At 39.6% G+C, this 19,576-nt stretch overlaps 1 protein-coding gene across 11 annotated transcripts in view; it reads left to right on the forward strand.

The window, feature by feature from the left end:
- Positions 1-19,576, forward strand: part of caska (calcium/calmodulin-dependent serine protein kinase a) — a 147,806-nt gene that overhangs the window by 110,088 nt on the left and 18,142 nt on the right. For all 11 annotated transcript variants that reach the window (XM_032566746.1, XM_032566745.1, XM_032566756.1 and 8 more), the window contains 5 exons: positions 8,548-8,625; positions 12,125-12,205; positions 16,693-16,881; positions 17,026-17,104; positions 17,926-18,011. In XM_032566746.1, coding sequence (XP_032422637.1) covers positions 8,548-8,625; positions 12,125-12,205; positions 16,693-16,881; positions 17,026-17,104; positions 17,926-18,011 — 513 coding nt within the window. The remainder of the gene's footprint in view (positions 1-8,547; positions 8,626-12,124; positions 12,206-16,692; positions 16,882-17,025; positions 17,105-17,925; positions 18,012-19,576) is intronic.

Here is a 19,576-nt window from a genome sequence, read left to right on the forward strand (position 1 = left end):
TCAGATGTGGACGGAGGCAGCTGCTGACTGCTGACCCACCGATGCATCACCACCTCACAGACCGTACTTCAGGAGTAGAGCAGACCTTACATAAACATGTCTTCGCCTTCCTTTCCGGCTGACCCTGTTTTCCGTCCACCGTTTTCTTCTTTGCTCAGCTCTTTTTCCGGCCTGAGTGTCCAGCAGCAGGGCTTGGGAGTTTACACTGAAAGTGAGACTGAGACCAGTCGACCTGTCTGCAGTTTGTTTGTAAAATAACTGTGTTCAAACACTTTTATTTCACAGCTTAAATTCTTTCAGAAATTACCAGTATGTGTAAACTCAGTCGATTATTCGTAAAGTAAAAAAAAACAACAACACACAATTGCAGTGTTCCCATTAAATGTGAAACGCAGTTAAAATTACAAGTGAATCCTTGTTTAATGATAAAACATTAAAAACCATGCCACACCATGATCCTCAAGATACTTCCTGTCGCCTTCTGTTTGGTGGCTAGCCAGTGGCAACATCCTGCTGTTGGTCATGTGACTCACGCGATGCAGAAAAAGTGTTTCTGTTACAGGCCAATTTTGATACAGCCAAAAAACCCAACTCAGCCCAGCAGTAAAAATTTTTATTGAAAAATGAACTCTTTTCTTTAAGTTGGCGTTTCCATTAAGCACATTTATTTTTGAAATATCAATTTGCACAATTATACGGTCAATGGAAATGCAGCTACTCCAAAAATGATGAAAGAAAAACTGTCTTCATTATTATTATTATTAATTTTTTTTTTTTCAAATTGAGATGTTTGGGTTTTTTACATTTCTTTAATATTTGGTGTAACTTCCCTTCAGACTGTCTGACTTGGGTCAAACATTTCATGGACCCATTGACTTGCATGTAAATGTTTTGAGGTGACAGGTAAGGGGTTGACTGCTCACAATAATTTGCTATTTTGACCCACTCCTCCTGACAGAACTGCCTTATATATTCTCTGGTTTATAGGCCGCTTCGTTCATACAGACCTTTTCAGCTCAGCCCACTGATCTGTGGGACATAGATGAGAGGGTTTTGCAGATGTTTGTTTTTACTTAGGAAGAAATTTTTGCCCCTCAACATTCGAATATATCTGCAACTCATAGCTTCTTTTATGTTCTTTTTCTTATTTATTTATTTTTTTTACCCCTCCAGGGGGTCTTTTGTGGGCTCTAGTGTCCCTTAAATGACAGTAGGCTGACAGGAAACGGGGAAGGAGAGAGGGGAAGACATGCGACAAATATTGTCGGGTCCGGGAGTCAAACCCGCGACGGCCGCGTCGAGGACTCAAGGCCTCCAAATACGGGTCGCGCTAATCCCTACGCCACGCCCCCCCTTTTTTATATATATATATATATATATAAAATCAACTACAAAACAAAAATCAAGTGGGTGGAACATTAGTTCTAGGAAACCCACCCTTTGTCTATCCACTGCAGCAGGGCTATTAGGGCTGGAGTGGTTTTACTCCAGTCCCTCTCGTGGCAAAATAAGCCACTCGGATCTGTTTTTCTCACTTCCATTAATGGGCAGGGAAAAAAAACAAACGCTTGGCTAAGAAATGAGAGAAGGATGTTTGGACAGTCAAAAAGACATGATGGAAAACCTTTCAGGAAGAAAATTTTCCTTGGGGAAAAGGCTAAATGTTTTTCTCCTTGAAGAGATTACTTTACAATATATTTTACAGAGAATAAGTTTGTAAAAATGTTTTTTTCATTTGCCTTTGAGGGCTTTGATTTTAATATTATTTCCAAAATATAATTAGCTAATTGTCTATTAGCTGCTTTATAGTAGCTAATAGACAATTAGCTACTATAGGGTAGCTACTCTATAGTAGCTAATAGACCACTTTGTAGCTAATTGGGCCCAAGTTGCTGATGTTTTCAGTTCCTCATGCTGTCATCTATTTTGTGAAGTGCACCAGTCCCTCCTGCAGCAAAACTGTCACTTCCTTCCCATACAGTTTAGTTCTCCGTGCAACTAAACACAACTTTACTTTCACTGTGATTTTCTTATACACGAATATAAACCTCTGGTCTCTGTAAATACAACAGATACATTTTCATAATTTCTGCTTTTGTATTATTGTATTTGAAATAGTAATTCTATTGATTGAACTGAAACAATTAATTGGATTAATCGGGATTAATTGATACTTGAAATGATTGTCAACTAATATAGTAATCAATTAATCGTTAACTGGAGTATTCAGACTCAGAAAATGCGTCGTTTTGCTGAAAGAACAACACAGTCAGAGCAGTAATGAAGACAAAACTTTACAAAGAATAAACTCAATGGTTTCAGTAAAAAAAAATCAATTAGCCACCTTTTGTTATCTAATTATTAATTGGTTAAATGACTTAATCAATGGATCAGCCATACACTGTATTTATCTTAAGTCAGTCTAAAAAGTTTGAGCTTTTCTCATGTTGATGTTAGAAGAATTTTTTATCTGCTTTTGCATATTTGCTACAAAAGATTAAGTATGCATTACATGAATGCTATATTATTGCATTTTAGGCAATGCAATGTTCTGTCCCAATGTATTTCTAATATTAGCTAAAAAAAAAAAAAATGTTAAGTTGAATAAAAATCTGCAGAATGTGCCAGTTTTTGTATCCGATTAATTGATTTTGACTTCATCCGATTAATAGACTTTATCGATTTTATTGCTTAATTGCTTACTAAAATAATCGTTAGTTCGATGAAGTCTGATATTTTCCTGCTGAAGCAACACCAGGCCAGCTGGGAACAGACGTTATTTGGATGGAAACCAGCGTCTCAGCCGAGTCTGATCAACCGGGTTCCACTTCACCATGTTCTCACTGTTCTGAGCAGGATATCTGGAACAAGTGAGTAAAGCTCAACTTCCTCCTCCCAGATGTTTGAAGCCTGATCACTGAAAGCAAAAGCTCAAAACCTGGGCCTAAAATCACAAGTTTGACAAGTTTAACTTTCCTCACATGCAGATTTATCCTGCAAGCCTGATAAATAAGGAACCCTGTGGCACACAGAGAGCGTTGAACAGAGACGTGTGTGCTTTCTTAGAGGCTGAATAGGTCAAAGTGTGCGTGTGTTTGGGTGTGTGTATCAGTGTTGGTGGGAGCTGCAGATGTCTCCTTTTAGCTCTACTTTACCCCCCTTATTCCCCCAGTTTTAAGAGAGGGGGATCAGAGCAGGATGGGACGGAGGAGAAGAGCCGAGCTTTGGTGGGAACAATGACGGCTGTTGTCGGGCCTCGGTGCCACCCGCAGGCAGCCGCCGCCGCGCTCCCACGTCCTGCAGACGCTGCCGTTCGCGCTCCACTGGTGTTTCGGGAGCCTTGTGCGTGTTTACTTCCCGTTCTGCTCTCTCCCGACGCGTGCGCAGGATCGGCGTTTTCGCTAGGCGATGCCTCGAGGTAAATTTGAAGCGAGCTCAACGCATTCCGTGTGTGTGTTTTTGGTGTGGGACGTGTATAATGAGGAGCGTTAGTCGAGCACATTTATATGATTCTCTCCTCCCGCTGCACTCGGTGCAGTTCCTGAGGCTCCTCTGGGCCCATTGAGGCAGAGACACGATTTACCCGCGAGTGAATCTCTGTTTACACCTGTCAGTGTTCAGTAATGAAGATATGTTGTTTTCATCTCAGAATATATGGTGCCGTTTTGGCTGCAGGCGCACAGATTGATTCATAGGAGTGTCAGGTTTTCTGCAGTTTGTGTCAGTAAACAAGTCATTCTGCTTGGGTATAAAACATATGAGCTCCTATCTGCAAATGTCAGGTTTCCAAAGTTGTAATCTACTGATTATTTTTACACTTTAGTTTATTTTGATGTAACATGACTCACATTGATCAGGTGGTGATAATAAGACGGTATATCATGGTCCCTGTTAGTGGACGACACATACTAGCGAACATTTTCTTCCCAGTGTTGATGTTTTAGAAGCAGGGAAAATGAGCAAACGTGAGGATCTGAGCGAGTTTGACGAGGGCTTTTCTGACCTGAGTGAAGTCAGGTTAAATTGAACAAAATCACGCGTTTGTGCAGCAAAAATTTTCGTTTGTGCTGTTAGCATTAGTAAATGTTTCCAAAGGTCAACCAACCAGTCCACATTTACAAAATCCAATGAAATTTAGCGTCAATCAGCTGTGCTACATGTGAGTTTGTTTGTGGAGCAGAAAATTATTTTGTGCCCTAATAATTTTTAAGATAAGATGAGATCAGCAGAGATAAACTGAAGCTAAAATATTTATTGCATAGTTTTATTATTGACACCAAATTTGCTTGTTTGGGTTTTTTTAAAATGTGGTGGGGCTGGTTGACCTTTGATGACCTCTGGAAACATTTTGTGATATCTTTAAAAAGATAGTGACACAAACAAAACAAAAATTGCTGCAAAAGCAGAATGAAACCGTTTTGTTTAATTTGAAGAAAGTGGCAGGGAGCGGCAACTTCAGATGCTGATTTGTCTTGACTAGACGACTGAGTCGGACTTGGAATATACCATATATCCGGTTTTTCATATCTATTAAAAACGTTTGTTTGACCACACAGCTATGAATTCAAAGCTGAGTAATGAACTGATCTAAACCTAAACCAATGTATTAGTAAAGATTCTCAGTCTTCCAGGACATTATCATTCTGTATGCATTTACCTTCAGGATAAGCCAATGCAATATCAGAAACTCTTCGTTGTGTTTATGAAACCGTTCTTGCACTTTTTTTAAGGACGTTTTGTCAAAGAATGTTTCACTTTGTCAAATGTGTCAAAGTTCTGTCCACTTTGACCTGATTTATTAAGGATTAGTTTGCCACTGTTGTCTTTTTCCTAATATATTTTCTGGTGCCACATCCTAGTACAGAAAACAGTGACTAGCCGTTGGACCAGGTCACCTTCTTTCACTCCTTCATTGTCCGAGTCAAGCATTAAAAGAAAGTCACGGGTCGGCACAACCATTCGGTTGGTATGTTCCCAATCTTGGAAATCGGGAATATCTAAAAGAACTTGTTTTCCTGGAAAGTTTGGAGACAAAGTCAGCACCTCACACTGTCCTTGAACCGTTTTCCTCGTGTAGCAGCATTTATTGCTTGATGTTGCTTTAAAACCAAACATTCACTTTGGGTAATTTTCTTGATACATCTGAGTTCACAATCTGATCTGCGTTGAAACCTACATGATGTCTCTTAGTCAGAAACCACTGATCTCATTTCAGTGGTAATAATAATTGATGTATACATTTCAGACTTTTATCTGAACTGGTGCTTATATGACTGCGTTAGAAATGGACACTGCATTCCACTGATTGGTTTTGGTATTTTTTCTTCATCAAAGTTTGAACTTCTTTCTAGCATAGTTATCTCTTTCTCCTTTGACAAGCACAAGTGATTCATCATACTGTGACATCATAAAAATAGTACGGTAGCTTGTTTTCCGTGCTGTGTAATTCATGTTTAGGAATGCTCTCAGCAACAGAAAGAAACGTCAAACTAGACGTTTTAGTTTTGAAGCCAAAGAAAAACGTCTCTTGAACTTTGTTCTTCTGTTTTCACAAGAAAGCTGTCAATTCTGAGAAAATTACACTCTGTAACTGGGTCCATAAATATTCCCAACAGCTATCCAGAATTCCTTGCTATGTTTCCAGGGTAGATCTGACAAATGGTGACAAACATGTTGGTGGGCCCGAGAGACAGCTGCGTGACTCCTCTGCTGATATTTTCAGACATTTTCAGAATAAACCAAAAACACATCTTTTGTGCATGTTTGTAAATGTTCTTCCAGTGGGAGATGCTTTACCACACATCTGCTCAGATGCTGCATATCATGTAGCATTACTATGTTTGCAGAATATTTTCAAGCTTTGCTAACTTTTTAGATCTATGTCAGACAGTGGTCAGAAAAGGGAAGAAATTGGAAGAAAAGGGGGAGTGGTGGTTTTAAATGGGTCAAAGGAAAAATGTAGATGTGATGGAGTTTTCGATTTGGTCAAGACCGCGCACAGCTTGATATTTTGAAAACAAATTAGCTTAATGGAAGCACACCAATTGGAAAAGAAAAAGCTTTCTTGAAAAGATTTTGTGCTAGGATGAGGTGGTTATTTTGGCTGTGAGAAAATTGGTTTATTTTGCAAAACTGTAATGGAAACACATTAATTACATCCCACAAGTCACATGATCAACAAGTGGATGTTGGCACTGGCTCAAAGACAGGAAGTGGCAGGAGGATGACGACATGGCATGTTTTTGAAAGACTTATTGCATGAATAAACTTATTCATGTTTGACTTTCTTTGCATTTATTTAATGGAAACACCACAATTGCCAAATTGTGGTTTTTAGCAGAATGCTGACAAAGTTTTGTGCACATTTTTTAATGGAATTGCAGCTATTGGCGTAGCCAAATACAGCCATTGATGTCAATATGATGTTTAAATCATACTGATATCAACCACATTCATGATTCAGCATCAGGAATCCATCAACACTCATTTGAACTACTACTAAAGCAAGACTGACAGCTAGATGTTACTAATTTGTCTTGGAGTGGTTACAGGTGTTAAGGTATAGCAAGGTTTTATAAGGCTACGAAGATTTTCTTTCAGATGGTTTTGCTTTGTAATCCTGCAACAGTCCTGACAAGTCTATCCTTTCATTATGACAGCGACGTTGATGTGTGATCTGTTGCAAATCCTTTCTAGAAAACTGTCAAAAGTTATTTGCTGTAGACATTAAGTTGTCCACATCTAAATGTGATGCTGCTGCTGCTGCTGCTGTTGTTAGAGAGAAAACAGAGGTGTTGGGTATCATTGCACTGCCTGGTACAAACCTCTCTTTATCTTGGAGTGTGTGTGTGGGGGGGGGTGCGTGGGCGTGTGTGTGTGTGTCTATGACTGAGTGCACTTATAGCGGCACACTGTCTGCCAATGTTTTGTGGTGCAGGTCAAATGAAAATTACACGCTCCTCGGCAAACATCACACACTCGTTCCTTTTTCATGTGATAATGGCTGTGTCACTCGGTCGTGGTCGTCTGCGTCCAAGGTCCCAAAGGCCGCTCGGTTTTAATTTGAGCCACAGCTGCTGGCTTTGTCTCGACTGCCTTTCAGGGCTGGTCTGTCCCTTTATGACATCTGCACCAGTATGTTGTTTTAAACCATTTATAATGACTCATGTCCTACAAGCAGAGAGGTGAGAAGTGCTTATTGTCAACAGATAGCTCTAATGATGAAATGATGAATTAACAACAAGCTTTTCTAAAGACTTTTTCACCCTTTCTTTTACTTGCAGTAGCCTATGCACACATTTGGCCTTTGATACCTTTGCAGACACATCTGCACAAACAATACCTCTGTCAGACTCCAGTCTTTCTAATCCAGGGGAGCCCAAAGTGGGTCCTCGAGGGTCGGCATCCTGCATGTTTTGGTTCTCGCCCAGGTTTAACGCACCTGGATCAAATGATGGCTCGTCAGAAGGCCTAAGAAGAACACTGACATGCCGAAAAGGTTGTTGGTACTACCAGGGAGAGAACTAAAGAGTGCAGGATGCCGGCCCTCGAGGACCGACTTTGGGCACCCCTGTTCTAATCATTTGATCCTCAAACGCATGAGAGTTGATCACCAGCTGAGCTGGTTGTTTTGTATTTTCTGGACCAGATTTGCTATCACTACAAAGGTTTTGCAAGTCTTATTTAACTAATCTCACACTAAGATATGCAGGCACTTTGTCTGCGCTGATGAAAATATGCTCACCTCAGCATGCTGAACGCTTGGAATGGAAACGCAACAGGGGACTTTGCCTTATTTTCTTTATGACAGTTGCACTAGTTGGTTGTTTTATAATCGTTTGTGTCCTACAATCAGTGCTTGTTGTCAACAGCTAACTATAATAAGGAAAAGACATTTTAAGACAGCGAGTTGTTCACTCTGTGTTTTTCTTGCAAAAACCTATACACCCCAGACACTCGTTTTTCCTGTGATATATTTGCAGCAAAATCTGTTCAAACAATGCCCCTGTCTTTCTAAATAACCTTTTTACTCATCAAATACTCAAATATAGAATATTTTATCACCAGCTAAGCCAGGTTGTTTTGTATTTTTTGGACTAGATTTGCTACTGCTACAAAATGTTCTTAGTCTTACTAAACCGATTTCATCCTAAGTTATGCAGGCACTTTGTCTACGCTGATGAAAATGTACTCAGCTCAGCTTGCTTGCTTGTTGGGATGGCAACATAGCAGGGGACATTGCCTTACTTTCTAAATAAAACAGTAACTATTTGACAACTTGGGGTTCTCAATGACTGGGTAATATGTTGTTGAACAATCCCAGACTGACAGGTTAAGTACGAAGTGAGAAAGTGACGTCTCAGCTAAACTAACTTACCCCAGCCTGACACAGTTCGACACAGAAGGAATCTTTGTGGAAAAGTACATAAAATCTGAGGGGCAGTAAAAGGTCACTTGGTCTCATTTGACATGCAAAGAATGAGTGGTGTAATGGACGGAGCCTCACTTTCCACTGATTCGCTCACTGGCTTCCTGCTTTCCTTTCAGCTCTACGATAAGATCAACACCAAGTCGACGCCACAGATCCGAAACCCCCCCAGTGATGCGGTGCAAAGAGCCAAAGAGGTGACTGAACACACACACTTCTTACTTTCATCTTTGACTGATAGTTTTGGGTTTTTGAAGCTTGTTCTGTGACTTTATCAGAAACAGCAGCAGAAAGATGTCAAAGGGACAATGTGTTTGTAGAAAAGGGAAAGAAATGCTCAAACTGGTGGAAGGATAACAGCAGGTCACATTGACCCCCGTTTTAGCCAATGCTAACAATTTAAAACTCAAACTGTAAATGTTCAAATCTCATGACGATATCATGAGATTTGGATTTTAAATGCACAGGAGATTGTTGAATCTTGTTGCTCACCGCAACAAGATTCAAGTTACTACAGTAACGTTACATTTGCCCCAAGTCCACCAAGAGTGGACTAAAGTTTTTGATTTTACTTCAGGCCGTCACTGTCATCATTTGTAAATGCTTTTTACAATTAATGTACATTTACTTACGATGAGTCAATACCAAATACACCACATTAGTGAGGAAACTGTTTCACAGCCTCTGTCATTAGCGCATGCTAACACGTTTAATGGATTCAGAGAAAGCCCTTTATCACAACAGAATGGTGTCTAACGAGCACTTTCACTTCTGCTTTCATGAACTCTTCTGGTTTGTGATAAGACATAAACATTACTGAAGTAAATTTATCAAGCCTGATAACCACAGATAAGATGCATTGTTGATTTACTGCCTTATGATGGGGTGGTACTATGGATATTCCAGGCACGTAGTGCACAATCAAGTTACCTTCATTTTTATCAAACATGACTTAAAAGACATATGACTTCAAAATTTGACACCTTGAAATTAGACCTGTGTCTCTTTAAGAAGCTCCTGCTCTTTCTGAAACTCCGTCTTCAGGATTACTACAACGTTCAGTAGATGCTCAGTTCTACCAAGTGTTTGCTAATTGCTGCTGCCACTAGTCTGGTGGAGCCTAGTGGAGGTATTCCGGGGGAGGGGTGCTCGGTAATGTGGAAGCTCGGCCAGTGACTGCAGCTCCAGGGAGGAGCTTCTTTGAAAAGGCAGCGCTCTGTTACACCACACAGCCTGGTTGGCACGGGAGATTAAAGGATTTCTTAAACATGCTTGGAAGAATCAAAGCAACACCCCATGTGTGTTTTTGATAAGGGAATAATATTATAACATCATGTAAAGCTAAAAAAAGTTCATTTTGCAGAATACTGACCCTTTAAGAAGCCAAACTTGCTAGTAAGTCTGACTTTAGCATTAGCGCTGGTACTAAATAAGCTAAACCTGGATACAAACTTGAATTCCTGCTCCAACATAGTAACCTCTACAACTACAAGACAAGTCTTATAACAACTTTTTCTCAGCTCATGTATTCATTCATAATTAATTTCATATGAATATAAACTGGACCCTGACATTTATGGTATTTAGCGACCACAGCTACCGGCAAACGGCTAAAATTCACAAATACTTGAGACCCCCTCTGAAAACGCGTATAACTCCCTATTTTAATTGTTCAAACACCAAATATACCTTAATCTTCATCAATACCCACAGTGGAAACTATCTTGGCAGTGCTACACAAGCTAGCATAGAGTCTGTCTTTAAATATTAGCTACAGAAAGCTAACATCTACAGTTTTCCTGTTGATATTAGCTAGAGAAAGCTAACATCTTCCTGTAAATATTAGTTACAGATAGCTAACAACTAGTCGTCCTGTAGGTATTAGCTACAAAAGCTAACATCTACAGTCTCCCTTTAGCCTACGCTCAGGAAGCAGCCGAATGACCCGTACTACAATCACACTTTGAAAAAAGCTAACTCCATTCTATCAATCAGAACAAATGAAAACAAATGACTCTTCTGGACTGTCAGCTAATAGCATGTCAAACTCTTTGTAAGACTCATTAAAAAAATAGGTAATATTGTTGGAATTCATTTATAGCTAAACATTAAATGTGCAAACTGAGGGAGTTATCAAAGAGTCAGAACAGCGAGATGAGTGGGTGAGACCCAGAGATGTAAATCCCAGAGCTGTTCAGACTGGGGAGGCCGTTTAACGGGAGGGAGCACAGAGTCCGGGCTAATTAACACAGAGTGTTTATACGAGACTTTCAAGTCCGCTCACAGAGTCCGGGTCACATTTTCCTACTTAAATCAGCTGTGATAGATTTAAAGTGGCGTGCAGAACTTCAACAGATGCTGACGATTAAAGAGAAAGAGCAGATTTTACTTCTGATGTTGCGTGTGTTTTAGCTATTCTCTGTCTAGCTGATGCTTGAAGCAAAAACATACTGCACTTAAATGCATCTGAGAGAAACTCAAAGTGTTTTATTACCCACTGGAAACAAAGGCATACTCTTAGAGTTGATTGCTCCTGCTGTAAAAATTAACAGGGCCGCTAATTTCTTACTGAAACTAAAATACTTTTCTTTTCCTTTTTACTTAAGTGTCAAGCATAAATTACAATGTTTAGTTGTGTGCTACATACGGCAGCCTTCCCCTGCCATCTCCATTTTTAGTTTGTTTTTTTTACAAGCTTTCCTTACCGTAACTAAACATAAAATCACATGACCTCAAAAAGAAAGAGGGCTGCCATACACATATAACATGTACATGATCCAACTAATACAGAAAACATCTGGTTCTAGCTAAAGTCTCACAAAAATATCGTAGCAGAATTTGTAGGAAACAATCTGGAGCACAGTTTTACATTTTTAAGTGTTACATGTTTATTAGTTTGTTTATTGGAGACATTTTTAGTCATACCACCACCTATTTGTTTTTGATCAACAAGTTTTGTGTTTTTAACCCCATGTGACAAAGCAGGGGAATTTTGGTATGTAGCCCTTTAGCTAAACACTAATTGTTGGGGTGTGTTGTTATTATTGTGGCTTGCTTGCAAAATTAATTGCCCGTTGGGACATGAATAAAGATCTGAGGACCTCAACTTTTACTTAAACGTGTAATATTGTAATATTGGGATTTTTATCTCAACATAAAGTCAAAGATGCAGCAAACACTGGATGAAAGAGACTAGCTTAGCTTAAAACGGACACATTCTGCATGTGTTGGTTTATCAGAAAGTAACACAAATATTCAAAACCAAACAAGCCTTAGTTTATTTAAGTAATATCAAGTTATACATGTTCAATGACAAGAAAAGCTAACATTTTGTGGTAGGAAGAGTTTTCTCTGGAATCTAATGGGTAAATGAGGCACCTGGATGTAAGAGGCTCCGCCCACCCTTCAGCTTTTCCAAGCGGCGACTCAATAACGCAGGTTTCAGAGCAAACACCCACACCCTCTGAGAGGCCTCTCACCTCTACAATGCCACATTCACCAGTCAGGCAGGATAACCGAAGCTGACACAACACTAAGCACTATCAGGAGGTCACGGGAACCTTAAGAGGGGAGGGGCTGCGGGGCCGCTGGGTCGGTCTCTCTGCATAGTTTGAGGTCCAGCAGGTACGTCGGTGTGGAAGTGACCCGAGCACAGAGACCTGTTTAAAGCAGACTGTCCTTTCTCTGCATCGTCAGGTCCTGGAAGAGATCGCCTGCTACCCGGAGAAGTACGAAGCTAAAGAGCTCAGACGGATACTGACGCAGCCGCACTTCATGGTGAGTAGAGCGAGTGGCAAACGGGCCTGGTAAACATCGTGGCACATTATTGATTTCCCTTTACGTCACTGTAACCAGAAATGACCTTTTACGTGACACAAGAATGCCAGCATCTTCAAAATCTCTTACTAATAAAATTCTGAAAAGTGTGGCTGTTTGTTCAGGTGGTCGTCTTCCTGGAAGGAGAACCTCCTTTTATCACATCATTTATCGTGGAAAAATCCTTGAATTTCTTTTTATATTAAATTCTTGAATTTTGATTTATTGTAGTCAAGACAAATTATGATTGTTTAAAAAAAACCTGACAGTATTATTGGAAATGTTATTTTTACTACTTTCTCTGTAAGAGCAGTTTAAATCACATTTCCTTTTGGTAAGTTTGCTTCAAATGGGAATGTCTTTCAATAGCAGCATTTGTGTTTGTGGCGCCAGGCTGTCACAGCCATACAGTTACCTAATAAAGAAGTAATAGATTTTTATTGTTATCACAATAATACGACAAAATGTTGCGATCCAATACAGAAAAACAAGTGAATTGACTTTAATTGTTTCTTCTTTGTTTTTTAACTCAGACATTATTGTACTGAAAAACAAATGTATTTGATAACTCTGCTCCTCTACAGTTCACTTAAATGCATCAATAGCTTCACAGTCCTGGTCAAACATGTAAAGACAACACAACTTTAATTTGTTCAGTCGGTGCAAAAAGGAGTAGAATAGCAAATTTAAAATAAATAATATAGAAACTGAAACTGATAAAAACAATAGATTGACTAATTTGGTCAAAGTGTAAAAAAATAAACTGCAACAAACCTTCTTTCAAATGGTTGTTTGCAATTAGGAATTCTAAATATGATGTAAAATAAATAACAAAGCATAGAATTAGACTGAGTAGATTGAGCACATTGTCACCGATATCCGATCTAGGATTGTTTTCAATATCAGGACCGATACTGATATTAATACCGGATCGGTGCATCTGTACGTTCATTGACAGCTTTCTTATTGCTGGCCCCTCCATAAAGACCAGGTCTGTTGACTACATCATGGATAGTTGTTCTCTGAAGGTAATTGGATCTTTTATTTGAGTAAAAAGGGGTGAATACAAATCAAAACTTTACTTTTACATGTTGATTTGTAGAAAAAAATTATACACATAGGATTATTTTGTCTTTGCTCACCGAAAAGAAAACACAAAAAATCTGGTGGCGTTACCATTAAGCCACTGCAGGAGGCAGCCGCCATTACTGTCGGCTGCCTCCCTCACTAACCTTATCGCGTTAGTGCCAGTGATTTCCTCACTGATCAATGGGCTGCTCAGTATCAGATGGACAGAATGTCACTGGGGTGTGGTGGGAAGCAAACAGAGGAGAGAGAAATGTATCAAAACAAAGTGAGGTTTGAGGGTGAGATTATGGTAATTAGGAAGAATAGAGGGGGGAGGAAGGGCGCCAGCAGAGCGAGTCTGATGCGATGTGTCGGGTCAGAGTACCGCCACTTCCTCCCCGTCTCTCCTTTGTGGCGCTCTTGACGCAGTGACCCGTCATGTTCCCGTTCCAACAAGAGGCAAGCTGGGAGGAACCACAGCAGGACTCCTGTTAGCGCGCCCGGTCCACTTAGGGAGGAACAGACTGTCCTGGGGAGCAGATGACTCAGTATGAGTGTGTCCATCTGATTGGGTGTGCTGTTGCTGTGACATTAATGCCTGCTAAAAATACAAGCTCAATTTTGTTCTGCCTTATCAAACGAAAAATTGTCAGAGACGCTAACCCGATTAGCTTGTAAGTCTCTGATGTCAAATGTCTTTGTCAGTCCTCATTTATCAAGAAAGTTGTTGATAAAAAGTTTGTATTATACATCTTTCCTTGAGCCTTCTTCTACCTTACCCCTCATCAGGGCCGACCCAAGAGTTTTTGAGGCCCTAAGCAGATTTTCACTTGGGGGGCACACACACCAACATGTCAACACCAGATTCTTTGCCATTCCTAATGTACTCCATCTATAAACACAGCTACATTAGCAGCATTTGTAGGTAGCTTACTTAACAGTGTCATCATGGCTATTCATGTTAGCCTTACAGGAGTAACAAACTAAAAAAAATAATGATTTGTATTTTTTGGTATTTAAGTGTGCTATTATTTAAAATTATTTGAAAGTAACAGTAGTTGATAAAAACTACATTTACAGTCAACAAGTATAATATATTTCCTCAAGAGCAGGGAGATATCAACCTATTATTTATGTAACAACAATAAAATACAGAAATCGTTTTTCCAGGTGTGATAGCATGTAGTTTGTATTATTAAATGTTATTTTAAAAGTAAATGTCCTATATAAAGAAATTTGATTTGAAGTTCAGACTCTGGGCAGATTGACAATAACAAATGTTTCCCAACAATAAATTGTCCCACTAACTATCACGATAAATGACAATATTGCTGTTTTGACGCCATTTTCAAGTAATATATTGATAATCGCATATTAATACAAGCGTGCCTTCTCAAAGACCAATAAACTTGTAATTTTGTAAATAACACTTTAATCCGGAACTGGAAGTTCATTTAAATATCCAAAATAAAACATGGCCACCAAAAACATGAAGAGAAACGGGAATAAAAAACCACTCACAACTGAAACCATAATAGAAATGGATTGTGATGTCGATTAATAACCAGAAGGGAAATTAAATCATTTAAATTTATCTTGTGATTCATTTATTGCAGCAGGCTTAGATGGAAGCCTTGAAAACTGAGTTTGCTGATGATCTTCCGGTGTTACTGTGTCTTGAGGAGCTTCCTCAGGAAACACACCATCTGAATATTTTGTGACAACATCACTGTGACATTTTGCGACGTCGTTTTCATTTCTTGAACCAAGCAGCAAACAGGATGCGCGTAATTTCACATCTTTGTTTTCCACTGACCACAATCGATATTGGCAGAGGGCAGAACTCAGGCTGACGTTCTGAGTTGCTCTCAGAATTTATGAGATTCTCACTGTGTGAGCCAGATCTAATTTAGGCTGTTGTCGCCTTCCTCTCGTTTTGCTGCTGGTTTTACTCAAACACATTCCCTCTTTTTGTATTATTCGTTAAATTCTCATCCAGCTGAGCTGCACTGAGTCAGGCTTTAAACCTTGTTCTCATTCAGACACAGAGCTCCTGTGCGTCTCAGGGCGTGTGTGAAATATTTTGACATGAATTTGGAGAGAGCTGCCAGTGTCTCTGATGTGATCTTCTTCCACAGCTGTGCGTGTGTGTGTTTGTGTGTGTGTACAGCCGAGGGAATCAGTGACAGTTTCCCCCTATTGCTGAGCTTTGATTGCCTTCTTCTGAAGTTCAGACCGGTTTGTTAAAGTGCCGCTCAAGGACCCTGTGAGGCTGTCAGCCGAGTGAAATCGAGCTGTGTGTAGGTGTGGGGCGGAGCAGAAGAACTGGGCTACGGACCCACGCCACATGTGGCAAACTGTGGAGCAGCGAGTTAACATGGAAATCCCTCCAGCTCTTCACTTCAAGGCTGGTTTAAGTTTAACACCACCTCTGAACTGTGCAGAAATCCTCCACAGACCCACATTATTACCATGTCACCTAAAATATCTCAAGTCTTCATTTATAGCCCCCTCAAGAGGAGTTAGGCAGATCATTGACTGAAGCCATTCAGCATTTATAAGTGCTGTTTCTCAGTGTCCACCAGTTATTCTTGATGAACAAGTCTTCAACGGGTTGTTGAAAACTTTTAAAATGACGATCACGCTAAAGTTTGTTTATTCAAAAAATAAAGTTTTCTTACTGTATGGATTAAGTTAAAATTTCTTAAAACTTTTTAGCTAGCTAATGTAGCACTAGCTAGCATGTTACATTAGTTAGCTATTATAACTAATATTAGTTATAATATTATTATATTATAATATAGCTATTATGTTAGCTAACAAGTTACTAATGTAACATTATTTAGTATAACTAATGTAACTTCAGCTAACATGTTATACTAGTTAGCTAATATAACTAATATTACATTAGCTAACATGTTACATTAGTTAGCTAATACATCTAATGTAACTTTAGCTAACTAGTTCAGTTGTGTTCTTGAAGATGCCTAGCTTAAGATAAAACATGTATAATACTTGTCAATATTATGTGAGATTTTGGATACTTGACCCTACAATGACTTTTTTATATGAAATAATAAATGCAGAACTACAATCACAAGATTCTCTGTAGGAAGGTGAATCTTTAATCTGTAGGCATACAGGTAATGTATTCCAGCTGCTGATCAAAATCTCCAAATGTCAGGATTGGTCGGTTCATAGTTCTAATTTTTTATACATCAAACTATTGTGTAACGTTTGAGGTTCATTCATTTTTTAAAAATGCAGCTTAAACTTCTTTATTCTGTTTCTGCTAAATCCTTTTCACTGACGCCCAGAGGCTTCTTAGTGTGCAGTCAGGTCTCCAATTTGCCTCTTTTTGTGCTCTGTGTGACCAACAGGCGCTGCTGCAGGCCCACGACGTGGTCGCCCACGAGGTTTACAGTGACGAGGCTCTGCGGGTCACCCCTCCGCCCACCTCGCCCTACTTGAACGGAGACTCCCCGGAGAGTGCGAACGGAGACATGGACCTGGAGAACGTCACCAGAGTCCGCCTGGTCCAGTTCCAGAAGAACACAGACGAACCCATGGTACATGTCCTCACAAACTCAGTATTTGGAAGGCAAACAAAATCCCAAGTTGTCCCTGTTGAGCACCACCAGCTGTCCCACCAAATGTGTGACGGTAGGAAGAAGTGCCTCTGACTGTAGATTTGTCTGTGTTAAATCATGCAGGGCATCACGCTGAAGATGAACGACTCAAACCACTGCATCGTGGCCAGGATAATGCACGGAGGAATGATTCACAGACAAGGTACGGTTTGACTGCTACCTGCAGCTTAATCAAAGATTATTCAGAAGCTTTTCACAGAATAAACACCCAACTGCATTGTTTTCTTCTTTTTTTTTGTTAAACGGCCATTATGATGTGATTTCCAAGCATATGGTGCCATTTTATAGCACAATCAAGTGACTAGGTTACCTTCAGTTCTTATAAAAATCCTGTATTTGGGGCGTGCCGTGGTGGCGTAGTGGTTAGCGCGACCCGTATTTGGAGGCCTTGAGTCCTCGACGCGGCCGTCGCGGGTTCGACTCCCGGACCCGATGACATTTGCCGCATGTCTTCCCCCCTCTCCTTCCCCGTTTCCTGTCAGCCTACTATCATATAAGGGACACTAGAGCCCACAAAAGACCCCCTGGAGGGGTAAAAAAAAAATAAAACAAAATGCTGTATTTATCAAATATGACTTAAAAGAAAATTTACTTTGTCATGAAGCGCCTTGAAATTGGTCTTCTGTCTCTTTAAGAAGCTCCTGCTCTTTCTGAAACTCTGCTTTCAAGAAGTCCTCACAACATGGCTCCTCTATTAACCCTTTAACAACATTTTTACCAGCGTTTCACTGAGCAGTAGCTCCTGTGACAAGCTCAGCTGATGCGCAGTTCCACCAGTGGTTTGCTAATTGCTGCTGGCTAGTCTGAAGGAACTTTAAACATATCTAATCGATAATAATATAAAACAGGGATTTTTAGTTTTGCTGTAGTGGTGATAGGAAAAAAAACAACAGAGTCTAAAAGAGTGCAGCGTAGCTACAATGTTCCACCGGCCTCGTCTCCTGAGCTCTCGTTTCCTCTCAGGAACGTTGCACGTTGGAGATGAGATCAGGGAAATCAATGGCATCAGCGTGGCCAACCAGACTGTGGAGCAGCTGCAGAAAATGCTGGTAAGTTGCTCTACATTGACCATCTTGCTTTTTGAAGCTTCTGAAAACAGTAGTGCTACGGGATTAGAACATTTCTGCAAATCGTTACATGCAGATCAACCTTTGAAGGCTTGATCATTACTAAATCAACAACGGAAGACACACTCTGCTTTAGAATCTGCAAATCAAGAAGCCGTCGACTGTTCCTACTTTTTTCACCCCCCCAAAAATAAAACTACTCTTTCAAACTGCTAACAAAGTGTGACATCACCACCTGGCAAATAAGTTTCAGTATTCATGACCCCATCACAATCTGATGCATTGTATTTGGATATTATGTGACACAGCAAGACAAAGTTGAACAAAGTTGCATGTAGGCCTGTCACAATAACAGATTTTGCCTAAATGATAAATTTCCCCAGAAATTATTGCAATTAAGGACGTTTTGAGACCACTTTCAAGCAATATAATGGTAATTATATTATGGTAATTCCATAATAATTAAAGATCAACAACATTTAATGATGTCTCCATCAGTTTTGCGTTTCTACATGCTGACTTTTTGCCCTTTCTTCTTTTGCAAAATTGCTCAAACTTAATTATTTTGGATGGAGAGCATCTAATAACAGTCTCCACTGGATTTATATTTGAACTTTGACTGGACCACTCATTTTCATTTCGTGTCACATCAGAACCATGTATGTCCTCAAAGTGTCGCTTATGGCAGAATATTTTTCAAACTACCCATAAACTGTTAAAATATTAAAACTTTCTCTAATTCTTGACATGAAGTAACATCTGTAATTTGGCACTATGCAAATATAACTTTATTTAATTTGATAAAACAATATTTAAATCACTCACTCAACATTTATTTGAATAGCACATTTCAACAACAAGGCAGTTCAAAGTGCTTTACATCGTAAAAGTACAAAGTCATAGAATACAGTCAACAATTGAGGAAACTAGTAAACATTAAATTTTGCCAAGTGCCATCGTTACACATAAAAATGTTGTTTTGTTTATTAGGTTTAAAAGCAACTCTAAGCAGGCAGGGTATTTTGTCTAGATTTAAAGGAACTCAGTGTTTCGGCCGTTTTGCAGTTTTCTGGAAGTTTGTTCCAGATTTAAGCGCACAACCATTATCTTCAAATTTTATTTATGTGGCTTTTTAGACTCTAGAGAGCCACATCAAGGCTGGATTTGGCCTGGAGTTTGACACATGTGCTCCAAATCAAGCTTTAGGTATTGTTTAATACACCGTAATCCCTTCACAGTCATGCGCTACTACGGTTTGTTCTGTCACATAAACTCCAAATAAAAACCTTTGACATTAGGGTCTGAAAGTGACAAAATGCCCAAAAAAGTTCAAAAGATAGAAATACTTTTTACAAGGCATTATACATAAATCTTGTTAGTTGTGAGAAGCCTGTCCAAATATCAAGTTAAGCTTAATGGGAAGTTCAGCAGTTGGAAAACACATTAAAAAAAAAATGACAAGAAGTCAGAGTCAGCAAGTTGAGGAAAAGCAAATGAAAGTTCAGAAACAGAGCAGGAGACGTCTGAAGCTCCAGTGAAACATGAGC

Source organism: Xiphophorus hellerii, chromosome 7, assembly GCF_003331165.1.
Source record: "Xiphophorus hellerii strain 12219 chromosome 7, Xiphophorus_hellerii-4.1, whole genome shotgun sequence".
Taxonomy (NCBI): domain Eukaryota; kingdom Metazoa; phylum Chordata; class Actinopteri; order Cyprinodontiformes; family Poeciliidae; genus Xiphophorus; species Xiphophorus hellerii.